Source organism: Remersonia thermophila, chromosome 2 (genome assembly GCF_042764415.1).
Source record: "Remersonia thermophila strain ATCC 22073 chromosome 2, whole genome shotgun sequence".
Lineage (NCBI taxonomy): Eukaryota > Fungi > Ascomycota > Sordariomycetes > Sordariales > Chaetomiaceae > Remersonia > Remersonia thermophila.
Window position 1 is genome coordinate 2,559,732 of NC_092218.1, and position 23,210 is coordinate 2,582,941.

The window sequence follows — 23,210 nt, forward strand, 5'->3', positions numbered from 1 at the left end:
GAGCCCATGGAGGGTAGCACCGAAATCCCAGCCCAGCCCGCAAGCCTGCTCCGTCCCTGTGCGTCGTGTTATCCAACCAAACCCAATCATAGCAAGACATCAATATCGTCCAGATCCGTCGTATCCCACCCGAGCCGCTGGTAGATGCTCAACCCATCCCCGTTCCCGTTCCCATTCCCATGCCCGTCCCCTTTGCCATTGCCGCTCTCGCCCGCGCTGCCTTCCCCTTTCCTGCCGCTCTCTGCGCTGTTTTCGTTCACCCCTCCCCGAGCCCTGTCGTCAGGGCCCCACCCATCGCTCCCGCCCACATTCCCGCCGGCATTCCCGCCCAGCGGCCTCGGCCTCCCGAGAAGTTTCTCTTTCACGGCCCCGCCAAGATTCCCGCCCCTGTTCCCGCCATCCAGAGCCGTCCCGAGCGGCAGACGCGACTTGATGGGCGTGTCGTCCACCACGACCGCGGCCGCCGCCCCGGAAGACCGGTCGCGGGCCGCGACTCTGGGAGCCAGGGGTGTTTCGAAGAGCGCGCCGAGGCCGGGGGAGGAGGGGATGAAATCGTCGCGGGGGATGGACAAGAACTGCGCGCGGCGGGCCTGCTGGTCCGTAACGGAGGGGAACGCCGATGTGGAGGCGGTGGAGGTGCCGGCCGGCGCCGCTCTCCGAAACATGATGGGCGACGAAGCGAGAACGCCGGCGCCGGCGTGGGGGCCGCCGGGACGGGGCGTCTCCTCGACCGCGGCGAGGCCGCCGCGGGCCGGGGTCGCGTGGACTCGGTCGCCGTCCTTGGACAGGCGGTTGGCGAACTTGCGCGGGAGGGTGGAGGCCGGGATGACGGAGGCGCTGGAGGGCGGGGCGACGTCGAGCCGCGGGTTCGGGGTGGGATGCTCCTCGCGCGCGGCCGGCTCGGCGGCCAGGGCGTCCTTGTACCGGTTGTTGACCGGGGTGGCCTTGACCGTCACCGCGGAGGCGCGGTTGGGTTTCTTCATCTCTGCGGGTGACGCGCGTGAGCACGCCTGGAAGCCAGCGGATGGGACGCGGCGTCGACTTACTCTTGAGCTGCCCGGCCGACGACCGCTTTTCGGCCGCCTCGACGAGGTCCTTGACGGCCAGCAGCCGGTTCGGTTTCTTGAGCGCCGAGATGGCATCCTTGAGCTCGGCGTCCACCTGGGCCTTCTTCTGGGCCTTCAGATCGATGCCGCTCAGGCTCGCGCTGCGGGAGAAGAGGCCGCGCTGGCTGTCCTTGGCGTCCTTGTCGGCCCGCGGAAGCATTCGCAACAAGGACGATTCGCTCGATTCGCGCTTCAAGCCGGGGATGACGGTCTGGCTGGCGGAGCGCAAGAGGGCGATGGCGGCGGACGGGCCCTGAGAAACGCTGCGTCTGCTGCGTTCGACGGAGAGGGCACGCTCGAGAGTCCGGTCCTTGTCGCGCTTCGACGGTGCCGATGGCCGCCTCACGGGGGCGCCCGGCTTTGGCTTGACCGCCGATGCGGGTTTGGCCTTCTTTTCTTTGGGCGGCGATTGGGCCACGGGGCCTCCCAGCTTGCGGTTGAGCGTCTCGCAGATGCTTGGCAGACGGGCGGAAAAGCTGCGTGAGCGGCGTGTTTAGCAGAGGTGCCTTGGGAGACCCATGGGGGTTCGGAGTCCTGGGAAACCGCTTACAAGGGCATGATGATATCCACGCAGAAATCCCTCAAGGGGTCCGAGGTTGCCTTCTCGGGCTTCTCCCCCTCGGCTCCCTCGGCGGGCGCCTGAGCCTCGGCCACGACCTTCATCTCGTCCAGGGTGGTGGATTGCCAGATGCAGAGGCGATCCGCGTGGACGTCGAGCAGGACGGGCAAGTTGTGCTTGTTCCGCTTCTTGGCCGGCGGCTCCAAGCCCGCCTCCCTCGGAGCTTCATGCGTCTCGGTGCCTGGGAGCTCACACTCGGTCCCCTTGGCCAACGCCAAGGGTTCCAGGGCCAAGATCTCGAGGATCAAGATCATCTGCAGCTGCGTCTCCCTCCGGCGGAGGCAGGATAGGTGGTACCGATGCTCTGCCGGGGTGAATCCGACGTCTTCCTCGGTCTTTGACACGGGCTGGTGCGACAACCACCACCGGCGGATGTGGTCGATCTCGCCCGGGTACAGGCCATCCTTGCCGAGCTTGGGCTTTTTGGGCTTCCGCTTCTTGGGCTTTGCGCCGGCGCCGTCGGAGTCGTGCATCAACGTCTTCATCCTGGCCACTATTTCAGGAATGGTCTCGCGGTACTTTTTGTCGATGACGACGGTGGTCATGACCAAGCTCTTGAGGAACTCGATCAGGTCGTTCATGTCGAGGTTTCCGTCCCAGTCGATGTGGAATGCCGCTCTCGCTCGAGAGAGCGGTCCTTTGGCGAAATACGCCAGCGAGCCCTGCAACATAGGTCGTCAGCCAAGGTCGGGCGACGGCGGCGGAAAAAAAAAAAAAAAAAAGGGAGAGGGGGGAAAGAACCCACCTTGGAGTGGTAAAGAGCATCCATGTACTGGGTACGAATGTTTTGGAAGATTTCGTCAGCGTTTGGCGGCGTGAGAGGGTCGTCCGCGGGCTCCGGGACCTGCGCGGGGGTGTCCGCCCGGCGAGCCTCCGAAGGCGCGGGATCCGGCAGCGGGACTTCGGAGCTGGGCGGCTCGAGGCTTGGCTCCCGTCTCGGGGTGGTCTCGTGGGGTGCAGACGTCTCCTCGACGGCCGCGGCGAGCTGGCTCGGAGAGTCCTTCTCCGCGGCCGTCGCAGGGCGCTTCCGCACCAGCTCGTCGATGGCCAGCCGCCTCCTCTTGTTGGCGTTGTACAAAGAGGGCGTGGCTATGGAGAGGGCCCCCGTGTCCTCCTGCTTGATGGGCTTGGTCGTCTTGATGCGATCCCAGCAGACGACCGTGGCGGAACGGGCGAGGGCTTCGATATCGACCCAGGACCCCAGCTTGCACACGACGTAGAGGCCAGGGCTCTCTCGCTCGACGGCCAAGACCATGCGGGCCGTCTCGGACCGCGCCAGCAGCACGTTCGAGCCCAAGCGGCCTTCGAGGTCGAGGATCTTAATCTTGGACTCGTACAAGCGGCTGTCGGGCAGGTCGCCGTGGGGCCTGGCCAGGTCGAGGGCGGAGAGCGGCAGGTTCTCGCGGGGCAGGAGCATGAGGGGGTGCAGGATGCGCGGCTTCACGGTGATGCTCGAGGGATGGGGCTAAGCGAAGAAGGGGGGAGGGGTGAGCGGGGAGTTCGGCTTGTCCACACGCGGGGCACCGGGGCGATGGGCGCAAGCATACCTTGAGGACCACCGGGGCGGCCAGCAGGTCGCCCGAAGCGGCCACGGGAGGTTCTCGCTTCCGCTTGCCGGAGCCAGGGCTCGTCGAGGCTCCAGGGGGGAGGCCGTGGCGGCTTTGAGGGCGAGAGCGGGCCGGGTCCGAGGTGGACGCATCACGAGACGCATCGCGGGACGCATCACGGGACGAGCCATGCATGCCAACGGCGGACGAGGGACGGGCCGAGGCTCGACTGGGCGGGCGGCTCGGGGGCCTGCTGGACGGCAACGGCCGGGGATCGAATCGGGGCTCGGATCGACGATCGTCGAGGAGGGAGTCAAGCCTGCTGCTCCCGGGACGCGACAGGGCCGAGGACTGCCCTGCGAGGGAGGACATGGCGGATGGGGCACGGGGATGGGTTCGTCAATACCCGGGCATCGTGGGCAGCTTGGTGAGGTCAGGTAGGTTGTCGTCAAAGTATTCAAGCGGTGGTGGTGTTGGGCGGGACCTCATGCCAAGCCGAGCGGTGTGGTCGGGGTGGGTGGCGGTGATGGTAATGATGATATGATGGTGATGGTGGTGATGGTGGTGGTGGTGGTGGTGGTGGTGGTGGTGGTGGTGGTGGTGGTGGCGGTAGCAAGGGGGGGGGGGTTGGACAGTTTGGAGGAAGTGGTAGTAGTTACTGCGCATGTACAAAAACGATACCGCTAAAAGTTACCGGGACCTGACGCGTTGGACGCGTTCCAACCACTCAAAGCCTCTGGCGTCACGCGTGGAATAGCTACTGTGTAGGCTTGGCACAGAAAAAGCGGGGCCGGTGCCCAGATCGTGGTCCACTTGCAACAAGGACACTTACTGCGTATAGGATACTATGTACGCCTCGACAAATCCAATCCACCCGTTGATCCCATGGGACACGGACCCTGAAGCGCTTTCTTTGGCAGGCATTTCATTTCCTTTCGCTGTATCTCGAGGTTGAAGGCCAGTCGATCCAATGGGCTATGCATATACTGTGTACAGTAGTACAGGGATATCAGGGAATTCCCTGGTATGGTAAGCCACCTACCTCAGGTAGCCTGGCAGCCGGAAGGAAACAAGACCGAGGCTGCCATGGACTTGTAGTCCCGATGGCGCAGGGAGGTCCCTACGTGTTGGTATGTTGCTGTGCAAGCACAACGTTCTTACTAGTTATATGCTCGTGATTTTTTCCTTGCTCGGCGGTTGCATAAGGGTTCGTGCACGCACACGTCTCATGGTGTCAATCAGACGTTTTGGTTGGTGGATCGGAGAGGATGGAGACGCTGCACGGAGGGCTTTCGCACAACGGAGTCTTGTTCCGGGAGCTTCACGTCAAAAGAGCGGGCAGCGCAAGAGAGCACGTGTGTGGTGGCTGTCTCTGGACAGAATATTCCCCGGATTGGGTGGGCGATGGCTTCGTTTCTTGTGGCCCCCTCGGCATGCTCCAGAGCCAAGACACGGGCCAAGCCAATCACATCCAGCCTTCAGGCCTCGTGCTTCCAAGGCAGCCGAGCACGCGACCAAGCCTCGGACATGTTGTTCGTCTCTCACCTCGACGGAAACAGGCTGCAAGTGCTAGGAGCCCGTTCCCGTACGTAGTCTTTAACTGGCGCTGCCAGCGAAGAACTGGGTCGTCATGTCTGTAGTCCTCCTCTCCTGCTGCCAACCCTCGCCTCTCAACCTGGGAACTATTCTCCTCCGTTGAACCCTCGCTCAGGGGTGCTGAAGCGTCTTGACTGAACGGAACCCGACCGGCTCGGCCCTCCTCCAGCCTTCTCCAGGCATTGCCCATTCGTCCCGCCCGTGTCGTCTGTCATTCAAAGTCCGGGTTGGATCGTTGGATCAGCACCTGCTGGCCCGGCCTCTTATCGTTCATTCGATTCCCCATCGGTTGATGCCATTCTCCCCGGTTCGCGGATTCGCTCGTCATAACTGCCCCCCATGCCTCGGACAACAGCATCTCTGCCGACCCCGGCGCCGTCGACCGACATCCAAGGCCGCGAGGGGCCCAGCATGGACTCCATGCAGCTCGCCTTTGAGCTGCCGCCGCCGGCCGTGGCCGGTGACGCTCCCAGCGACAACGCCGTAGAGTCTCGCAGGCGGTCCTCGGCAGCCCACCCGGCCAAGGATCCCTTCTTCGCCTTGCCTCCTCCGCCGACTCGCTCCCGCAGGATCATCCAGATGAAGCCCCAAACGGATCCGGCGCCCAAACCTCCCGCGGGGGCGTCCAAAGGCACCGCAGCTTCCTCCGTCTCCGCAGGCACCAAGCGGAAACACCCCTCGGCCGCCAGCGCCGCCAGCAAAAAGGTCGCCCGGAAGACGGCGCATAGCCTGATCGAGCGTCGCCGGAGATCCAAAATGAACGACGAGTTTGCCGTCCTCAAGAGCCTCATCCCGGCTTGCACCGGCGATATGCACAAGCTCGCCGTCCTACAGGTCCGTCACGAAGCAGCCTGCGGTTCTCGGCGAGTCCCGCTTCCGCTGACATGCTCAACCCCCGCCAGGCGTCCATCGAGTACATCAGGTATCTCGAGGACTGCGTTGCCAAGCTGAAGGAGCAGTGCGCCGCCGGAGCCCCGGGGGATGCCGAGATGCACAAGCCCGGCGCCACGTGCACGCCGACCCCCGCCCACTCGCCCGCCGTCATGGCGAGCAGCATGTCCAACGCGCCCTCTCCGGCCTTCGTCCCCCTTCTCGACGGCCGCGCCCGGCAGCCGTCGGCATCCCCGGCGATGCTGCCCCTGGCCTCGCACGCCCGCCATCCCTCGAGCTCATCGGCCGCTGCTCCAACCGAGTACTACCACGTAGCAGGGAGCGGCGGATACATCACGTCGGCGTCGACGTCACCTTCCTTTGGCGCGCTGGGATCCGCGGACGCGCCTCTTCCGTATCTGGCATACGGACCCGCCCTGACGAGCCCGGCTCTGGTACCCCGGAGGGACGTCGTCGACGACCAGGAGGCGACCGCGGCGTTGCTGATGCTGAACCAGATGGACAGGCGAGCCAGCGCCGGCGCGGCCGCGCCGCCGCGCGGAATTAGCGTAAAAGACCTGTTGAGTAACTAGCGTAAATGAACAAGCTTCCTTGTCGGGATGTCATGTCCGGGAGGGAGGGGCTCTGCGGTGGGATGGCCATTCGTGTGTGTATGTACATACGCTACGCGGCCATCGCCGAGCTTTTTTGTCGTCGGCGCCGGGAATGCATTCCGCACGTCCATCGCCGTTCGCTTCCCTTCGCTTGTCTCCCCTTCCCTTCTTGTCAACGCAAGCCGCTTCAGCCCTGGCTAGCCCTCCGCCCCGAGCGCCGGGGTGCTCGGGGGCTCGGGACGCGCACCTCGGACCATTTGCGCCTGTCGAAACAACCGGTCGAAACGTCTTGTTGACGCAGGGCGGGCGCCCGAACCGCAACGTCCAGCGCCGTCCGCCTTTTAGTAGCCAACCCGACGCGGCGAATGCAACAGAGCGCCGCCGCTCTGATCATATCGCTCCGTGGATGGCGCGAGCCGGACGCCCAGGCCCAGCGCAAGGGAAGCTTGTTTTCGCCGTCCGCGCTTCCACCCAGGGGCAGCGGGTGGGGAAGGGGATCGACGACGAGGTGTGAACGCTGCAACGCATGCCGGACTGAACGGCGTCAGCCTCGACAAACGTTGGAGGTCGGAGCGCAGGGCAAACAGGCGATTTTTTGATGGAATGGCTCCATGCCGTCGGCATCATGATCCGGGCGGCGTCCTGATTCGCCCGCTCCGCGGCGACCCTGCGTCTGGGGTAGCCTTAGGGTGAAGCCGTTTCAGATGACATCGTACGAGGGGATGTTTACTAACCCTCAGAAATGCGTCGTCCAAGCTCCGCGATCCCCGACCGTTGCCGTGTCGGGTGCTACCTTGTCCCCTGTCTCGTCACGTGACACCCCTGAACGCCAACATCGCTCCGAACCTGAGCGCCGGGCTCGGGCCCGGCCATGACCAGGGACCTCTCCTTGCACAGGCGGGGAGCTCTCTTTCAGACGAAAAAAGACCGGCCGATTCTGGCTTCATTTGCGATGCCATCTGCCGAAACGAAAAGGGGAGATTTGTTTCATACAAGGGAGGAGGAGGAGAAGGGAAGGGGGGGAGCTCCGCCGGGAGAGGCACGTCGTGTATACACCAGCTACGTTAGCGAGACATGCTCCATCTTAGCCGCGGGCTCTGGAGAGCTCCGCGAGCATATATATATTCATGCTTCGTCCCTCCGGCCATCGACGGGATTCTTCTCTCCCCAACCAGCAATCATCCGCCTCAGCACTCCCCTTCTTGAACCTCCCCACGGCTCTGGCAGTCCGGGATTCATCTCTTGACCTCCGCAGCGCGGATCAAAATCGTCCACGAGCCTCCGTTTTTTGTGCCTTTCCTCGCCTCCCCGTCAAGCGGCCAGAGAGCAGCCAGGTCTCCTTCTCGCCGTCCCATAATCATAATACCACTCCTCGCACCGTCCCGCCGCTCCCGGCCGACTTCCAGCAGCAGCACCGCCGCCGCCAGAGCTCCGTCTCGTTCCGGCCGCGCATCCTCCCCGTTGCTCCCGCCGACTCTCCTTCCCTAGGCCATCGCCGTCAGCTCACCCCGCCGCAGCCCGCTGCGCCCGCGTCCGGCTCCGGCAGCCCCCCAGACAGAAGCAGCCCTCCTCCGTCCAAGCCGAGGACCGTCTTCACCTCCGCCAAGGCCCGCCCCCTTCGGCTCGTCCAAGAGTCTCTCGTCAACGCCCGCAAGCGTCGACCTCCGGTCTTCTTTGCCAACAACGCCCACACCGTCCTCCACGACGTCAGCTTCATCACCATCTACCAGACCTACTCGTCGCCTTCGCCGTCTCCTCTAGACAAAATGGCCGCTCCCAACCCGCTCATGCCCAAGGTTGATACCCCTTCCACCATCCCTAGCCTCCCCGGCGCTTCCGTCCGGCCTCCTGCCGCCGGCCCGGTCGTCAGCGCCGCCGCAGACAAGGATAAGCTTTTGGCTGACTTGCGTCGTCAGGTATTTCCCACCCCGTTTTCGCCTCTCCTCGGGAGCTCGGTTGCCCCGTGAAGCTTCCGTCCCCTTTCTTCTTCTCCCCCCTTAAAAAAAAAAAAGAAATGATTCTAAAACGACATTCAACAGCTCGACGACTCCGCTTCGGATGCCTCGTCCGTCGACTCGCGCGGCCGCCGCCGTCGCCGCAACAACAAGCAGCTCGCCCGCGGCGGCCTGACGGACCCGGCCGTCCTCCCGCGTCTGGCCGACACCAAGCCCGTGCGCCTCCAGCTTGGTCTGAACCTCGACGTCGAGCTTGAGCTCAAGGCGCGCCTCCAGGGTGACGTCTCGCTCACTCTTCTGTAAGTGTTTTTTTTTTTGTTTCCTTACCGCATCCTCTTTCTATTCCACCATCGCCCGACAACAGCGCCCCCTTTCCCTCCCCTCCCGGAGAAAACAACCCCCCAAAAAAAGAATCTGGGCTGACATTTCCTCCTCCCCCCCCTTCCCTCCCCCCTCCCTCTTCAAAAGTCAATAAACACACACACACACCCTCCCAACCATGCTGTGAACCTCATCGCCAACCAACCTTCCTCTCCCTCTCCGCCCTGGCCCTCCCAACCAACAGAATCGAAAACAACCCTTCCAAACGCCCGTCCTCGTCCGCCGAGCTCCGCTGCGACCCTCGCCTCTCCGACGGCCCCCGCCCGCGTTCCGCGTGGTGGTGGGCGTTCCTAGGCGGCGGCTACCTCGCCCGCCCGGGCTACGGATTCGGCGGCCTGCGCGGCCTCCTCGCCGGCCGCCGCCCCGACGACAACAGCAGCAGCAGCGAGAACAACGAAAGCTGCTACCAAGACGACGGCGGCCACGACGAATCCGACTGGGTCGACTACGACCCGGCCGAGGAGGACTACGCCGAGCTGGCGCACATGCGGCTCGGCCGGCTCCGGCTCCGCCAGCGCTGGGTCGGCCGCGAGGTCAGCCCGTCGCTGACGGCCGCCGTCGCCGTCCTCATCGCCGCCGCGGGGTTCGTGCTGGGGTTCGTCGCGGGGAGGTCGTCGGCCTTTTCGGGGCTCGCCACCCCGTTTTCCGCCGCGGGCTCTTCTTCCCCGTCCTCTCCCTCGGCCGTCGCCGCCGCCTGGTGGCCCGGGGGGGAAGGGCTGGGGTTCCATCATGGGCATCATCATCATCATCATCATCCTTGGGAGAGTTGGAGCTGGAAAGGGAGCGAAGGGTTGGGATTCGGCGACGTTGTTGGAGGGTGGTTCTCAGGAGGAGCACGTAGTGGTAGTGGTGATGGGAACGTGGAGCATGTTGACAAGGAGGAGGATGGGGTAGTGATGGATTCGATGGTGGCAGGAGAAAGTGGTCCGTCTTCGGTTCCCGTGTCTTCCGCCTCGGGTCCCTGGAACGCGGAGCTGCGAGATGCAAGCTCATCGCTGGACCAGCTTTCCATGGTTCCAGGGGCAGGGCGGGAGCAGGGAACGGTGAGGCATGGCCGAGGCACGTTTGTACAAAGAGGTTTGGCATTGTTACGGTTTTGTTAGGTCAAGATATGAATATTGCTGGTTCATTTCATCGTATCGTTCCTCGTTGCCCCCTGGTGATGCAGCGTACAAAGGAGTTGTGAAAAAAAAAACACCTTGATGAAAACAAAACAAAAAAAAAAAAAAAACATGCTCGATGAGAAGATTGATGATCAAACACCCCACCAAAAAACAAAACACCCAACGCCGCAGATGCCCCCCTCAAAAAAAAAGTCAGCTCATTCTCGCCAAGCCAGGTGTTTGCTGGCAGCCTCATCACCTCGTCAGACCTCATTGCTGGGATACTCGACCCTGGTAGTGGCGTTGAACTCCTCCTTGATGCTCCGGATGCTCACGAACCGCGACAGGATGTTGATGCTGCCGGCCTTGTCGTTGGTGCCGCTCGCGCGGCTTCCGCCAAACGGCTGCTGGCCGACCACGGCCCCCGTGCTCTTGCAGTTGATGTAAAAATTCCCCGCCGCGTTGCGCAGCTTGTCCTCGGCGAACCGGATCGCGGCACGGTCGGCAGCAAACACGGAACCCGTCAGGCCGTAATCGTTGGCCTTGTCAACGAGCTCGCAGGCGTGGCCGAAAGCGCCCACGGGGTCCTTGCTGTCGTCGTAGACGTAGACGGCCAGGACGGGGCCAAACAGCTCCCGCGAAAAGAGCCAGTGGTCGGGAGACTGGGCCCGGTAGATGGTGGGCTGCACAAAGTAGCCCTTGGACTTGTCGTAGGCGCCGCCCGTCAGAAGCTCGAGGTCCGGGTCGCTCTTGGCATCGTCGATGACCTTGGCCAGCTTGTCGAACGAAGCCTCGTGGATGACGGGGCCCACGAGGTGGCGGTGGTCCCAGGGCTCGCCGACCGTGAGCTTTTGCGTTTCTTGGACGAGGCGGGCCTGAAAGGCCGGCCACAGGGACGAAGGGACGTAGAGGCGCGAGGTGGCGCTGCACTTTTGGCCCTGGTACTCAAAGGCGCCGCGGACCGTCTGGACGACGGCGTTTTCGAGGTCGGCCGACGAGTGGATCAGGTGGAAGTTCTTGCCGCCCGTCTCGCCGACGATGCGCGGGTACGACAGGTAGCGGCCCTCGGCGACGCCGGCGCCGATCTGGCCGTAGAGCTTGCGGAAGACGGCGGTGCTGCCCGTGTAGTGCAGGGCGGCGAAGCGGCGGTCCGAGAGAACCTCGCGCGTCACCAGCTCCGGGTCGCCGGGCACGAACTGGATGACGTCGCGCGGCAGGCCGGCCTCGACGAGGATGTTGTACAGCAGCCAGTTGCTGGCGATGGCGTGGTCGCTGGGCTTCCAGACCACGACGTTGCCCAGGAGGGCGGGCAGCCCGGGAAGGTTGCCGGCGATGGCGGTGAAGTTGAAGGGGGTGACGGCGTAGACGAAGCCCTCGAGGGCCCGGTACTCGACGCGGTTCCAGACGCCCGGCGAGTTGTGCGCCGGCTGCTGCGCATAGAGCTCTTCGGCATACTGCACGCTAAAGCGGAGGAAGTCGCACAGCTCGGCGGCGGCGTCGATCTCGGCCTGCCAGGCATTCTTGCCCTGCCCCAGCATGGTGGCGGCCATGAGCTCGTACCGGTACTTGGTGCTGACCAGGTCGGCCGCCTTGAGGAAGATGGCGGCGCGGTCGGCAAAGGGGAGCGACTCCCAGCCGTCCTTGGCGGCCAGGGCCGAGTCGATGGCGGCGCGCACGTGCTCGGGGGAGGCGCGAGAGTAGCGGGCGACGGCGGTCTTGTGGTCGGCCGGGTTGAGCTGGGTGCCGGTGGAGGACGTCTTGATCTGCGTGGGCGAGGCGGGTTAGTCATTGTCGAGATGCTTCTAGAGAGATGGTGATTCTTGCCTCCTTGCCGCCGACGACGAGCGGCACCTCCAGGGGGCCCTTCTTCCGCAGGGCCTCCAGGGCGGAGGTCAGGCCGGCTCGTTGCGATGAGCCCTTGGCATAGTGTTGCTATGAAATCATCCACGTTAGCCAACTGTCTCGCCGAGGAAAGGGGCCGAGCATGATGCGTTGCGTTGCGTTGCGTTGCGTTGCATCGGGACACCCACGTTCGGCTCGTTGGCCACCTTGGGGATCTTGAACGTGGCCATGGTCGCCATGGTTGCAGCAAGCGTCGTCGGAGGTCGGCGTGTCGGGCGGAAGAGGAACCCGGGCTTGGTGGCCGAGCCGATGATGGTTCTTGGGACGCCCGATGACAAGGGCGTTGTCAAGGCGCGGAGCTGTCGTGAAGCCATGACGAACGACCGGGCGGCGTTGGCGTGCTGTCTTTCCTCTATAAGTGGCAAGCCGAGCAGAACGGCGGGCGGGTTGGATCGGCAGGTGGCAAGTCACGGGTCGGCGTCGGTCAGTAGCAGAGCTCCGGTGCCTCGTCTGATTTCGGTGTCCTCTTCCTTTACGTCGACCGGTGTCTGGGAGGAGGGGGGCGAGCTTGTTCGGCGGCTGCTCTTGAAGGAAGCACAGAGGCCCGAGCTCCGCATCTGGCGCGTCGCTTTCCCACGGCTTTACGCAGCACGACAGCTTCCCCGATAGGGTCTTGGCTGGCGTCACCAGGGCGAGGACGCGGCCCATTGACCAATCACAGCCCGATCCGGCCTGTCAAGCCGGTGCCGATAAGAACCGGCGGTCTTATCAGGCCCGGCTTGTGGGGCTCGGCCGCTACCCCCCCTCCCCCCCCCCGGAGTCCTCAACTGCCGACGCCGTGATCACAAGACCGCTCCCGACATCGCACGCAACAGCAGGCCGCTCGGGGAAGTTGGAGACGCCCCTCCACTATCCATTGATTGATCACTCCATGCCGCTGTACGAACGTCAGAGGAAGAGGTAAGAGCCATTAGGACATGGTCGCCGTGGAGAGCAATGAAGCGTGATTCCTACTCTATTTCTTGCAAGGGATGAAGACAGAGGCCTGGGATATCGGTTCCAGAGAAAGGAATGCAAGCATATATAGTACACAGAGCAGAAGCGCTCATGAAAGTACTGGCAAGACTTGGAAATGGCCAAGGAACTGGGGAGGAGACGCGAAGAGGAAGGATGATCGGTACCAACGAAGCGTCCCTACGACCGTTCTCTGACGTAGCTGGAATCGACAGGCTTGTCATCTACTCCATGGCCGTCGACATGTTGGTTCAGGACCATGGGAGGAATCGCATTCATCAGTTCCGTGCCGAGGGATAATCCTTGCTCTTGGTTGATCCTGACATTCCGGTATTCTTCTCCTGGGCCGGGGGGGGGGGGGGTTTCCAAGAGTCCCATGTCTTTCCACAAACATAGCGAATATCTACACGACTTTGTCAGAGTGGCCTTAGAGAGGCTGGCGGCTCGACGCAAAAGGTTCGTCGACGCAGACCCCGATTGGAAGGACACTGCGTTCTGGCAAGGCTTGAAGATACATCCAAGTTTGGCGTCCCGCGTCCGTTGACATGTTCCCAGCAGGATTTGAAAAAAAAAAAAAAAAAAAGAACGAGGAAAAAAAGGTTGGCTGGCCAGAGCGAACTATTACGGGATTTGTCTTGAGGGTTCTATTCATCGATGGCCCCCGAAATGGGGCATGTTTGCTGATTCCCCACGCGGAACTTTGTGAGCAGCTCACCGTCCAGCATGTCCCCGATCATCAGCACACCCCTCCCATCCTCCTGAAGGAACTCGCTGTGTCACACTGCTTCCTGTCAGGAAACCCGTGTCCCCATGTGTTGATGCTCATGCACTCCGTTCCGAGCTTGGGTCATTCACCTCGCTCAGCACACTGGGGTTGGACAGAGAGACCAGGCGCGGTTCCAAACTTGCGCGTGACCAGAGAGGATTGGGCGTTATGCAGACATACCTACCCAGATACCCAGATCCAGTCTGTTGGTGCCGATAGAAGTGTCGCAGGCGCCAGTAGGTAACTGTTGTGTACCGTCTCTCCGCGCCACCTACCAGGCAGCTCGTGGCACCACACTGCAGGCCGGGCATGCATTTCAGGGACGCCGAGAACAAACGAGCTGAGAGGGGGGAGGGGGGAGGGAGACTTGCAATTTCCGTCGAGATATCGGAACAATCGGACTCCTTCAAAGTCGGCTTCGTCATGAGCGGCCGCTGGGGTGGCCTGTCGCGGCTGACCATCACCTGCATGTATGCCGTGTCGAAGGGAGCCACCAGTTCGACAACTTTCGAGAATGACAAGCGGCCGAGCCATGTACACGAGCCACGGCTCTCACCGCGCTCTGGTACCATGAGCTGAAAGGCAAACCCCCTATCCGACGGGTTGGATGGCTGAGGAACAAGACCTCTGATGCCCAATGACGAAGATAGCGTTGATGGTAGTGGTGCTGCGCCGCAACGAAGGAGCCCGCTCACGATGAAACGCGTCCGGAACAACGCACGAGAACAAGAGAGCCGGTGGCTTACCCAGCTGGCCGGTAGGATCGTACAACACAAGCACACGGCATACAGGACGCATCGCAGGCGCATGTCTTCACACTCAGGCACGCACAGCCCCTCCAAGATGATGCACGAAAATGCCCTTCGCTCCCGGACGGGCGGCCTTCCTCTTGACCGATGCAGCGGGCTTACGGTACGCTCCTCGCGTGTGTTATTCGGAGAGACAAGCGCCCGTGCCGCCAGGCTGCCTGGAGCCGAGCCGAGCTCATCCGTCTTTGAGTCCGCCGGGGCAAGGAACATCTCGAAACAGGCATATTACGCAGCGTGCTTGTGCTCGTACCATGTGCGACAGCGGTACAGAAGGCTATGCGATTGTGCGGCACCAGAACCATCCTGTGGTTGAACGTCAGGCCGTTGGTCATCTGCACGGCAAGGCGGATGGGAGCTCGGCGCACGGAAAGGGGGGGACTGTTGACTCTCGAGGTCCTGAACATTGTCAACCCAGGGAAGACGTACATGTTGGCACGGCACTACGTCGATTCCCAACGCCTTCCCATGCCTTCCCATGGCCCTAGGACCGACCATGCTGCCTATGGCCCTGAAGAAGCTTGCTGTTACAAAGCAACCTCCGTTCGTCGGGCCCGACGGCCCGTCTCGTCCTGGCTCAAGGGCGCCAGAAGTCAGCCGCACCAGGTTCTCGTCATCATCATGAAACCTCAGATACCGGAAGGCTGGGTTTGAAAACCTGTCTCACATTCGTCCCCCACTACCGAGACACGCCTCCGCTGTTGTAACGTCTCGCTCTTGTGCGCAACGCGGCGGCAGCATACCAGAGAGACCGCAAGGTCAGCCAGCCAGCCAGCCAGGACAGGGTTGCCCACAGGAGACCCGTCCGTGAGGTTGGTGTGTATCGTGCCTCACGCTTTTGGAGTGAGCGAGTTTTGGACCTCGCCCGTCGCTCCCGAGCCAAGTCACTTCCCCGTCTCACGACCCATTCCCAACCTTCTCATTCGTTCCTACGTCCGAGGAGACGGTGGACCGCCGGAGCCAAGATGTCGCAAGTTGGTTGCGTGCGTGCGCCGCCGCCAGCTTTGGTGATAGAGTCGTAGTAGTAGTGCTAGACACCATCTATAAGACCCCAGAGGTTGACAAATGCCGCGGAGCCCGTGGGGCACACACTAATAACCTTCCCCCACCCCCCAAAACCAAACACGTTGCGCATGAACAAGGGCTCGCTTGGACGGGATGGCAGGGCAGAACCGAGAACTCCGATCTGGGTCTCGGTTTCGAGTCGATACCTTGTACGTACGAAGCTTCGCTTCGCCCGTGCGCTTGGGTGGGGAGACGCCCGTCTCGGGACGCCGACATGGCCTCTACTTCTTACCGAGACATCGAAGCCAGTCGCCAGCCATGACGAGGCCATCATACAGCCTGACCGGGGGAAAAGGAAGGGGGGGGTCGGGGCAGGAATGTGACGCCCGATGACGATCTGGGTGACCAGATGTTCCAGCTGTGAGAATTTACAATGTGTAAATAATAAAAAAAGCAAAGCCTTGTGTGTGTGTGTGTGTTGGCGACGATAGCCACAGCTTTCCAGAGCCCAACCGGTGAACCGCGACACTGGTCTGCCAAAGAGTGAGCGAGTGAGACATGCGCGCCATTCGCGGCCAAATCCGGCGACGGCCGCCACGACGCAACGACATGATGCCGATTCCGGTGAGCCTACGCCGTAAGACGAGCCATGCATTCCACGCACTATTCCTGTGCACACACACACTCACTCACATACACACACACAGATACACAAAAAATATACCGTGGTATACTACTACGTATGCGGAGCCGTATAGAACTCCCTACACAGTCACGCACCATCGGGGCTTGGTTTCAGCCCATTCCGCATCCCGTCCAGATCAGCTCCTTGATTGGAGACTCAACCTTCGTCCCACCCCAAAAGCAGGAGGACTCTACGCAGTACATACTATACTGGTGTAGGTTCGGGTAGAAAGGGGAGGGGGAAAGGGAGCCGGGGGGGGGGGGGTAAGAAATGGCCACCAGCATGACGAACAACCCCGCCCGGTGAACCAATGATGGGACAGATGTGCCTGTGAATGAATGGACGAAGGTCGAAGATCTCCGGTAGGGTAGGGGGAGGGAGGAGGGAATCGGGGATGCTACTGTAGGTGTGTGGGGTTGGGAAGGGGAGGAGGAAGGGGGGGGTTAGCAGCTCTGCTGGGCCTACCTGGAAATCGACCACACTCATTGGTTTTCCCCGGCAGATCGAACAGGCTTTACATTCCTGGCCACGTCATGGTGGAGGGAGGGGGGCGGCACAAGGAGTCGGTAGGTAGGTAGGTAGGTAGGTGCTTAGGTAGGGCAGCTGGGCTATGCGGGAGTGGCTATGAAGCGTCAGGAGGCGGGAGAGGGGGAGGAGGAGGCGGGGAAGAAAAATCCGAAAGTCGAGACGCGACGTCGAGGATCGAGAAACACACGTCGGGAGTGGTGGGGAGGAAAAGAAGGATGCTGACGGTCGCGTTTTAGCCAGGCCAAAACACATACACACACACAAAAAAAAACCAAAACACAAAACCAGGTATGGAGGCCGCTGATTGGCGATGTCATGTTTCTCGGCCTGGCTTCTGCAACCGAAGCGTGAAGCTAGAACCCAACGGACAGCCTTGGCTCTACGCAATGCTGACCGTGCAGGCGAGAAAAGACGGAGGGGGAGGGGATGTGCCGCTGCGGCACCTGTGCCGTGTCCGGGCAGGATGCCATGCACAGCAAGCTAAGGTATGCAAGGCAGTGGAGGAAGCGAGCCCGGCTCGGCGTGGTGTACCTAGGTACCTACCTAGGGCAGGACAAACATCAGCCGGAGGCGGAGACATGAAAGAGACGGGCGTTTGTAAAGACGAGGGCTGGGAAGGGCTCTTGAGACCGCCAGCGTTAGAAGGTTCCGTGTCCGATGTTGGGTGGTCGGCCATCTAGATGACCCGTGGCGGGTGGGACGGTGAGATCCATGTTCGAGACTTGGGGCCGTGTCTGCTATAGGTCCCCAAGGTAGGTAACCAGGACATATAGTACAAACCCTTGGGCTAGGCTGGGGATTTGGGTCTTTGAGTGAATCAGCCCGGCTGGACGTTGTTCAGATGAAACCAGCGAGTCTCGATCTTCCCCCTTGACACCGCGGGGTGGAGGGGGCGGTGAGGGGCAGGGCAGGCGTCGATCGCCGGCCCATCTTTCTGGGGAACTCGATGCCTCTGAAGCCCGAGATCAGACGGCCGAGAGAGGACGCACATAGCAGTAGCGACGGGATCCGAGGGAGAGATGGCTTGCTTGTCGGGCAATCCACCAACTGCTTACCCACCTACCACCTCGATTCTAACCATCTCTCTCTTCCTCTCTCGGGATTCGAGCATGCGCGGCTGGCTGGCGAACGGACGTGTTTCAGCGTCTGTGCCTGCTCGGCTGGCGCCTGCGCGCGTGTCGTTGCCGGCGGCTGCGCGGCCACACAGAGTCGATGCTAAGCGCAGGGCGATTCCGTTGCGGAAGGTGATGTCGCGCCGCACGGGGCGCTTGACCCGATGCGGGCCATGGTTGCGATGGATGTCCGGGATGAGGTGCAGCGGATCCCCCTCTCTCCGATGTGGGCAAATAGGAATCCACGCTACCTTACGCGACCGTATACTAGGTACATACGTACAAACTGACGACCAAAATACCTCAGGTGAAGGGTGAAGAATGCTCGTGTTGGCGTTAGCGTCCTGCGCCTGCGTCTGCACGTGGAGAGAGGGCCGTCGTTTGGAACGGAAGCCTCTTTTGGCGATGCGACGGTGGTGTTGTGTTAGCTACTGTGCAAGACGCTGGGCTGCGTCTGTCCAAACGCAGGGCTGATGTGGTGATTGGCTGGACAGAGAGGCTTCTGTGATTGGCCGCTTTTGGTTGGCTGCCCGTCCCCAGCGCGTCGTGTTGCAGGTTGCGGCCCGGCCCAGCTTTTTGTCGGGGGGTTCCTGACCTGACATCTTGGCCAACACACCGCGAAGTGAAGCGTCCCCGACGCACGAGCCAATCATCCGCCGCTGCCACATGGGCATGGTGGAGACGTTGGCTCTTGCGTGTGCCCCTCGCTCCTCTTCTCTCGTGGTTTCAGGAACAGGAAACCAACAGAACGGCTGGATCTCTTGCTCCGACTGGCTGGCCGGCGCTGGGCGTTGAAACGCCTCCCTCACCGCTCCCCGAGCCTGTCCGGCCCGTCCGCCGCGGTCCACCACGCAGAGAAGCAGGCTTCCTCGTCGCAGGCCCCGTCCCTCTTGATGCGCATGACAAATGATTCTCCCGGTTTCTGGCGATCGCTGGCTTGTTTGAGTTGTTTGGGGCCGGGATCAACGTGGACTGGGTCCAGACGGCCGAGGGGCTTTCCCTGTGCTTCACGGCATGTACCTGTTCACACTTTGGATGAATATGGGTGAAGGTGAGGTGAGGTGGGGGATGAGAGGGAGCGTGAGAGAAAGCGAGCGAAAGAGAGAGAGAGAGAGAGAGATAGAGGGAGAGAGAGAGCGGGAGGGTCTGCAGCTTGTCCGTCCGAAGCTCACCCTCCCCTCCCCTCCCCTCTCCCCCCCCCAACGGCTCCATGCTACGTCCGGTGCATACTGTGTATGTACAGACATGCTGTCATTTGCGATGATTCTTGCTTCTGCGGATCATGGAAGCTTGACATGAACGGGGGAACATGTGCGTACTATAGGGAGTACGTATGTACTGCGTATGTACATACAACCCACTAACTACCCAGAGTGTACATGTACGTAGCACACAACTCCATCCAGGTGCATGTCACGCGTGGCGGATGTCACCTTTCAATTTCTCTCTCTTTTCTTTTCCTTTCGCGGAATCGCCCGCCCACCACGAGGCGAGCCTGCTGAGCCCTTGGCGGTTCGTTCCCTCACGGCGTCGACCCCTGGTCCCTGTTTTCTGCTCCCCCCTGCCAAACGGAGGACCAGGGCCAGGGCTGGAATCGACCGAACTGCCCGGGGCCGCCAAGCTCCCGCCACATCTGCAAGCTCTTTCACATCTTTCCTGGCGCAAGCCCGGCCCCAGGCCAATCCTGCGCCCGCCGTGGGATTTCGATTCACCTCTACCCCGGTCGAGGCACGTTTCACGCTTCTCGTCTGCCGCTTTGCGGCTCCATGACAGAAAGCCCGCATCGCGGGCCCGACGGCTCGATTGGCAACGACCGTTGCCAGCGCATTCCCTGCGCCGGATCCGATCGTCACCTCATCCACCTCATCCTTTCCGGTTGAATGCATGGCTCTCTTTCGGCCTCGCTTTGCATGCATGAGAGAGAGAGAGAGAGAGAGAGTGTGTGTGTGTGTGTGTGTGTGTGTGTGTGTGTGTGTGCGTGTGCGCGTCTGGATGCGTCTTCGAGCCTGCTGTGTAAAGAGGCTAGAGCATGCATCCACTAGCGCGAGTGTGGTTTGCAGAGTGAGACACTCACGCGCACGCCCTCATTCACACCCAAACGGCAAGCAGGCAAGCACACGTCCACGTCCATCCCGCCGAGTTGCTTCATTCCGGTGGAGGCACGGGTCTTGCATGGGGAGGGGGGGGGGGGGGGGGGCTGCCCATGCCGCCGCCGCCGCCAACCCAGCCGTTCCATGGTGGATCGTGGGTTGTTCGGATGGATAGGTAGTGTCGAAATATCAGAGGACCCCGGAACAGGCTAGCACACACCGTCCGCAATCCGGTATATCTCTGCCGGTTCGCCCATCGGAGGATATTTTTACAACATCCATTGGGGCCGGCAGGGCACACACACGCACCACACGCCCCCCACACCCACGATACATACGTATACACACGCCTCCCTCGGTCCCTCCATCAGGTACCACCTCGCTCTCCACACCCACCTGCGGTGTGACCTCCCCCCCCCCTCCCCTCATATACCATCCCCATATTCTGCAAAGGCGAGAAAAGGCTTTCTTCCCACCTGCCGCTTTCAGGACCTTGGACGGGACAGCTCTTGGTTGAGCTCCGCCGTTTAAATCCCTTCTTATTGTCCCTCGTTCCCTTTGTTCCTGGTTGGGTTCTTCCCGGCTTGAGGCCGCTGTGGCCCAGACTGGCCGACTTGAGGGCAAGATCGGGTAGCTTTGGCTGCGGCCCCCTTCTTATTCACTCGCTCTCGCCAGCTTCTCCGCCGAGGCGGCTTTGGGCGTTCAACGTTGGTACCCTATCCTCCTTGTTGAAGCTTCTCTCGCATATCTGTGCTTCGCCCGTTTCCACCCCTTGCCCACCGGACGAGACACCTGCGTAGCTGCGCTCCAGCCCTCCCCGATGGCTCGCCTGCACTAAACATGCGCTCTCCGGACGCCTGAACCCTCAACCTTGGACACCCGGCACAGGCTCTTTCTCGGGATGCACCATGGCCCGGCTCGGAGCTTTAGCGCCGATAGCCCTCTCGGCGGCGGCGGCGGCGCTGCTGGGAGGAGCGGTGGAGGCGCAGCCGTCAACCTCTCGGATCCGGGGGCGCAGCGGCGGTGACGGCCAAGCCCGGCCGGCCGCGGTGCAACCGAGACAGTGGATGTTCACGCCGTGGCTCAGGCCGAGCACCGAAGCGACCATCACGATAACGACGCTAACGTCCTCGGGCCCAGGCCAGACCAGCGTGAGCTCACCCACCTCGACCTCGACCAGGCTCTCCGAAACGTCTTCAGCCCCCGACTTGGCATCTCTGTCCACCGGCACGCCCGCATCATCCTCCAAGACCGATGCCGGGGTTGGCGTCTCTTCGTTTTCGAGCACCCTAGAGGCTCCCGCAACGCCAACCGACGCCATGTCCGCGCCCAGCACCGCCCTTGCGGAACCGTCGAGCCCGGCCGAGTCACCGCCATCCGGCGACGGCTCCGACTCGGCAGCTGGGTACGACAACCGGACGCTCGCCATTGTCCTGGGCTCCACCATCTCGGCGTTCGTGCTGGTCGTGGCGGTGGCGGTCGTCTTGTTTTGCCGGCGGCGGAGGCGGCTGCAGACGAAGCTGCCCTTCCTGAAGCGCGGCGCCTCGCCCGTCGATGATGATGAGATTGAGCGCTGGAAATCGCCCCGCGCCGCCAAGGCCCACGAGGCCGGCCTCCCAATGTTCCCGGGGGACACGGACGTCGAGGCCGACGGCGCCCTGCAAAAGGAAACGGGCGGCCGTGGCAAACCGTCGCCGCGACAGCACACCAAAATCCTCTCCTCCGTCAGCTCCGTGAAAAAACCGCCCAGCGTCATCATTTACAACACTCCCATCCACACCACCACCACCCCCTCCTCCACCACAGCAACAACAGCGGCGGCGGCAGGCCGCTACTCCACCGACGCCGAATCCCGGCGCTCCTTTCACCAAGCCCACCACCGCTACCACAGCAGCGGCGGCGGCGGCGGCGGCAACGGCAGCCGCAAAACCAGCTTTGACAAGGCCCTGCCGCAAACCCCGATCCAAGCCCGCGCCCCCAACTCCCGCGCGGGCCTCACCGACGAGACCGTCCCCGGAGACGACCCCTTCATCCTGCCGTCCCCCGGCCACCGGCGAGGGCTGTCCCGGCTGTCCAAGCCGCCGCCCCTGAGCCTGGCCTCCTTTGGCTCCCGCGGGGGGCAGGGCTACCGGCAGCACGCGAGGACGCGGAGCTCGCGGAGCAGCGCCCGCAGCTTCGCCGGCGACTACCCTTCCTACTTCTTCTCGGGCGGCGGCCCGAGTAGCGCGGGCCTGGGCCTAGGAGGAGGAGGAGGAGGAGGAGGAGGAGGAAGAGGAGGGTCCCGGTCCGAGGTGGATCTCGCGCCGCGGTACTCGCACGACCAGGCGTACCACCCGAGCCGGCACGCGCGGCAGGGGAGCAGCGGCCGGACGCCCCGGAGCTCGAGCGCCCCGCGGGCGGGCGGCGGCGACGGCGCTGGTGCGAGCAGCAGCAGCGCCGGCAGCAGCGGCCACTCGCGCGTGGGCTCGTCGTCGTCGATCCCGCCGAGGCTGTCCTTGGAGGACGACGCCTTGGTGAGCCCCGGCGGCTTGTGGCCGCCGCCGCCGCGGAGGAAAGGGAGCGATGGGATTGGGAGGGCCATTGGGTGAGATGCCCTTGGCGCTAGTTTGGCGTTTTAGCATTGGGGAGGAGGTGTTTTATGCACCGTCGTTTCATGTATTTTTTTTTTTTTTTTTCATCTTGTTCTATTTTTATCTTCTTGCTAGGTGTTTGGGGTTTTTTGGTGGTGATTAGCATATTTACACGATACCCCCTGGAGAAAGAAGGTTGGATGAACCTTGAAGCGAGGCGGATGAGGACGGTTAGGATATGGATTTACGAGAGCGAAGGATGAGGTGATGAGTATCTGCGATGAGCGATGAGCGATGAGCGATGATGAAGAGGTGTGGCGGTGGTGGATATACCCCGGTTTACATGGGATCTTGTTGTGTAGGATAGGTAGGGGAAGACAGGCTTGCTTCCCAATTGCTGGCCTGGACGGCCTGAATTTCCTTGGACCGACAAAGATCATTTCCAAAGCATTGCACTACTCTGGTAGGACCTCGTTTCGGAGAGCATGAGGTTTATGTGACGACCGATGGGCGATGCTAAGGGACGGACGGAACGATGCCAATGTCATCTCACTATACCAAGTACTGTGGCATGCCTATATCAGTAGACCCAAGGATTGCTGCATGTGGCCAACTCGGCCACGGCAGTCAACATGAGACTTGAACTTGAATGGATCATGTCTGCAGTTGAAAAGAACTGCCAAGTCGATAAAATCCAGGCACCTAGTGTTTCTTTTTTTTTTTCAGCATGTTCATGTACAGTGGAGGGAAAGGTGTTGTTGGTGCGAGGTTCAGCGTAAGTAACGTCTACTGTGTAATAGTGATGTCCTCCAGCGATGTAAGTGACATTGCAGCGTGCCAGTCTGAAGTGACCCCCCCCCCCCCCCCCACCCTTTGGCCAAGCCATCCATCCATTAATGTTAACGCGTCGATTCAGCGCGACGCGCCACAACCACTCAATTTCAATTCTTGGGCCTTGAACTTCAACATCACTTCTCCACATTTCCCGACCCGACCTGACC

The 23,210-nt window shown here is 62.0% G+C and overlaps 5 protein-coding genes across 5 annotated transcripts; 3 read left to right on the forward strand and 2 right to left on the reverse strand.

Annotated features, from left to right (window-relative positions):
- Nucleotides 1-86: 86 nt before the first annotated feature.
- Nucleotides 87-3,644, reverse strand: VTJ83DRAFT_2154 (uncharacterized protein; the record flags this gene model as incomplete). The annotated part of the gene is made up of 5 exons (XM_071008393.1): nt 87-985; nt 1,047-1,582; nt 1,657-2,387; nt 2,471-3,190; nt 3,273-3,644. 5 exons carry the CDS (start codon nt 3,642-3,644, stop codon nt 87-89), a joined length of 3,258 nt encoding a protein of 1,085 aa, XP_070868694.1.
- Nucleotides 3,645-5,207: 1,563 nt separating this feature from the next.
- Nucleotides 5,208-6,331, forward strand: VTJ83DRAFT_2155 (uncharacterized protein; the record flags this gene model as incomplete). Its single annotated transcript, XM_071008394.1, has 2 exons — nt 5,208-5,702; nt 5,771-6,331. 2 exons carry the CDS (start codon nt 5,208-5,210, stop codon nt 6,329-6,331), a joined length of 1,056 nt encoding a protein of 351 aa, XP_070868695.1.
- Nucleotides 6,332-8,118: 1,787 nt separating this feature from the next.
- Nucleotides 8,119-8,782, forward strand: VTJ83DRAFT_2156 (uncharacterized protein; the record flags this gene model as incomplete). Its single annotated transcript, XM_071008395.1, has 3 exons — nt 8,119-8,148; nt 8,392-8,606; nt 8,776-8,782. The coding sequence occupies 3 exons, from the start codon at nt 8,119-8,121 to the stop codon at nt 8,780-8,782; spliced, it is 252 nt and encodes an 83-aa protein (XP_070868696.1).
- Nucleotides 8,783-10,054: 1,272 nt separating this feature from the next.
- On the reverse strand, nt 10,055-12,007 carry VTJ83DRAFT_2157 (uncharacterized protein; the record flags this gene model as incomplete). Its single annotated transcript, XM_071008396.1, has 3 exons — nt 10,055-11,554; nt 11,616-11,723; nt 11,822-12,007. The coding sequence occupies 3 exons, from the start codon at nt 12,005-12,007 to the stop codon at nt 10,055-10,057; spliced, it is 1,794 nt and encodes a 597-aa protein (XP_070868697.1).
- An 8,540-nt stretch (nt 12,008-20,547) lies between these two features.
- VTJ83DRAFT_2158 (uncharacterized protein) lies at nt 20,548-22,227 on the forward strand (the record flags this gene model as incomplete). The annotated part of the gene is made up of 1 exon (XM_071008397.1): nt 20,548-22,227. The coding sequence occupies one exon, from the start codon at nt 20,548-20,550 to the stop codon at nt 22,225-22,227; it is 1,680 nt and encodes a 559-aa protein (XP_070868698.1).
- Nucleotides 22,228-23,210: the final 983 nt, after the last annotated feature.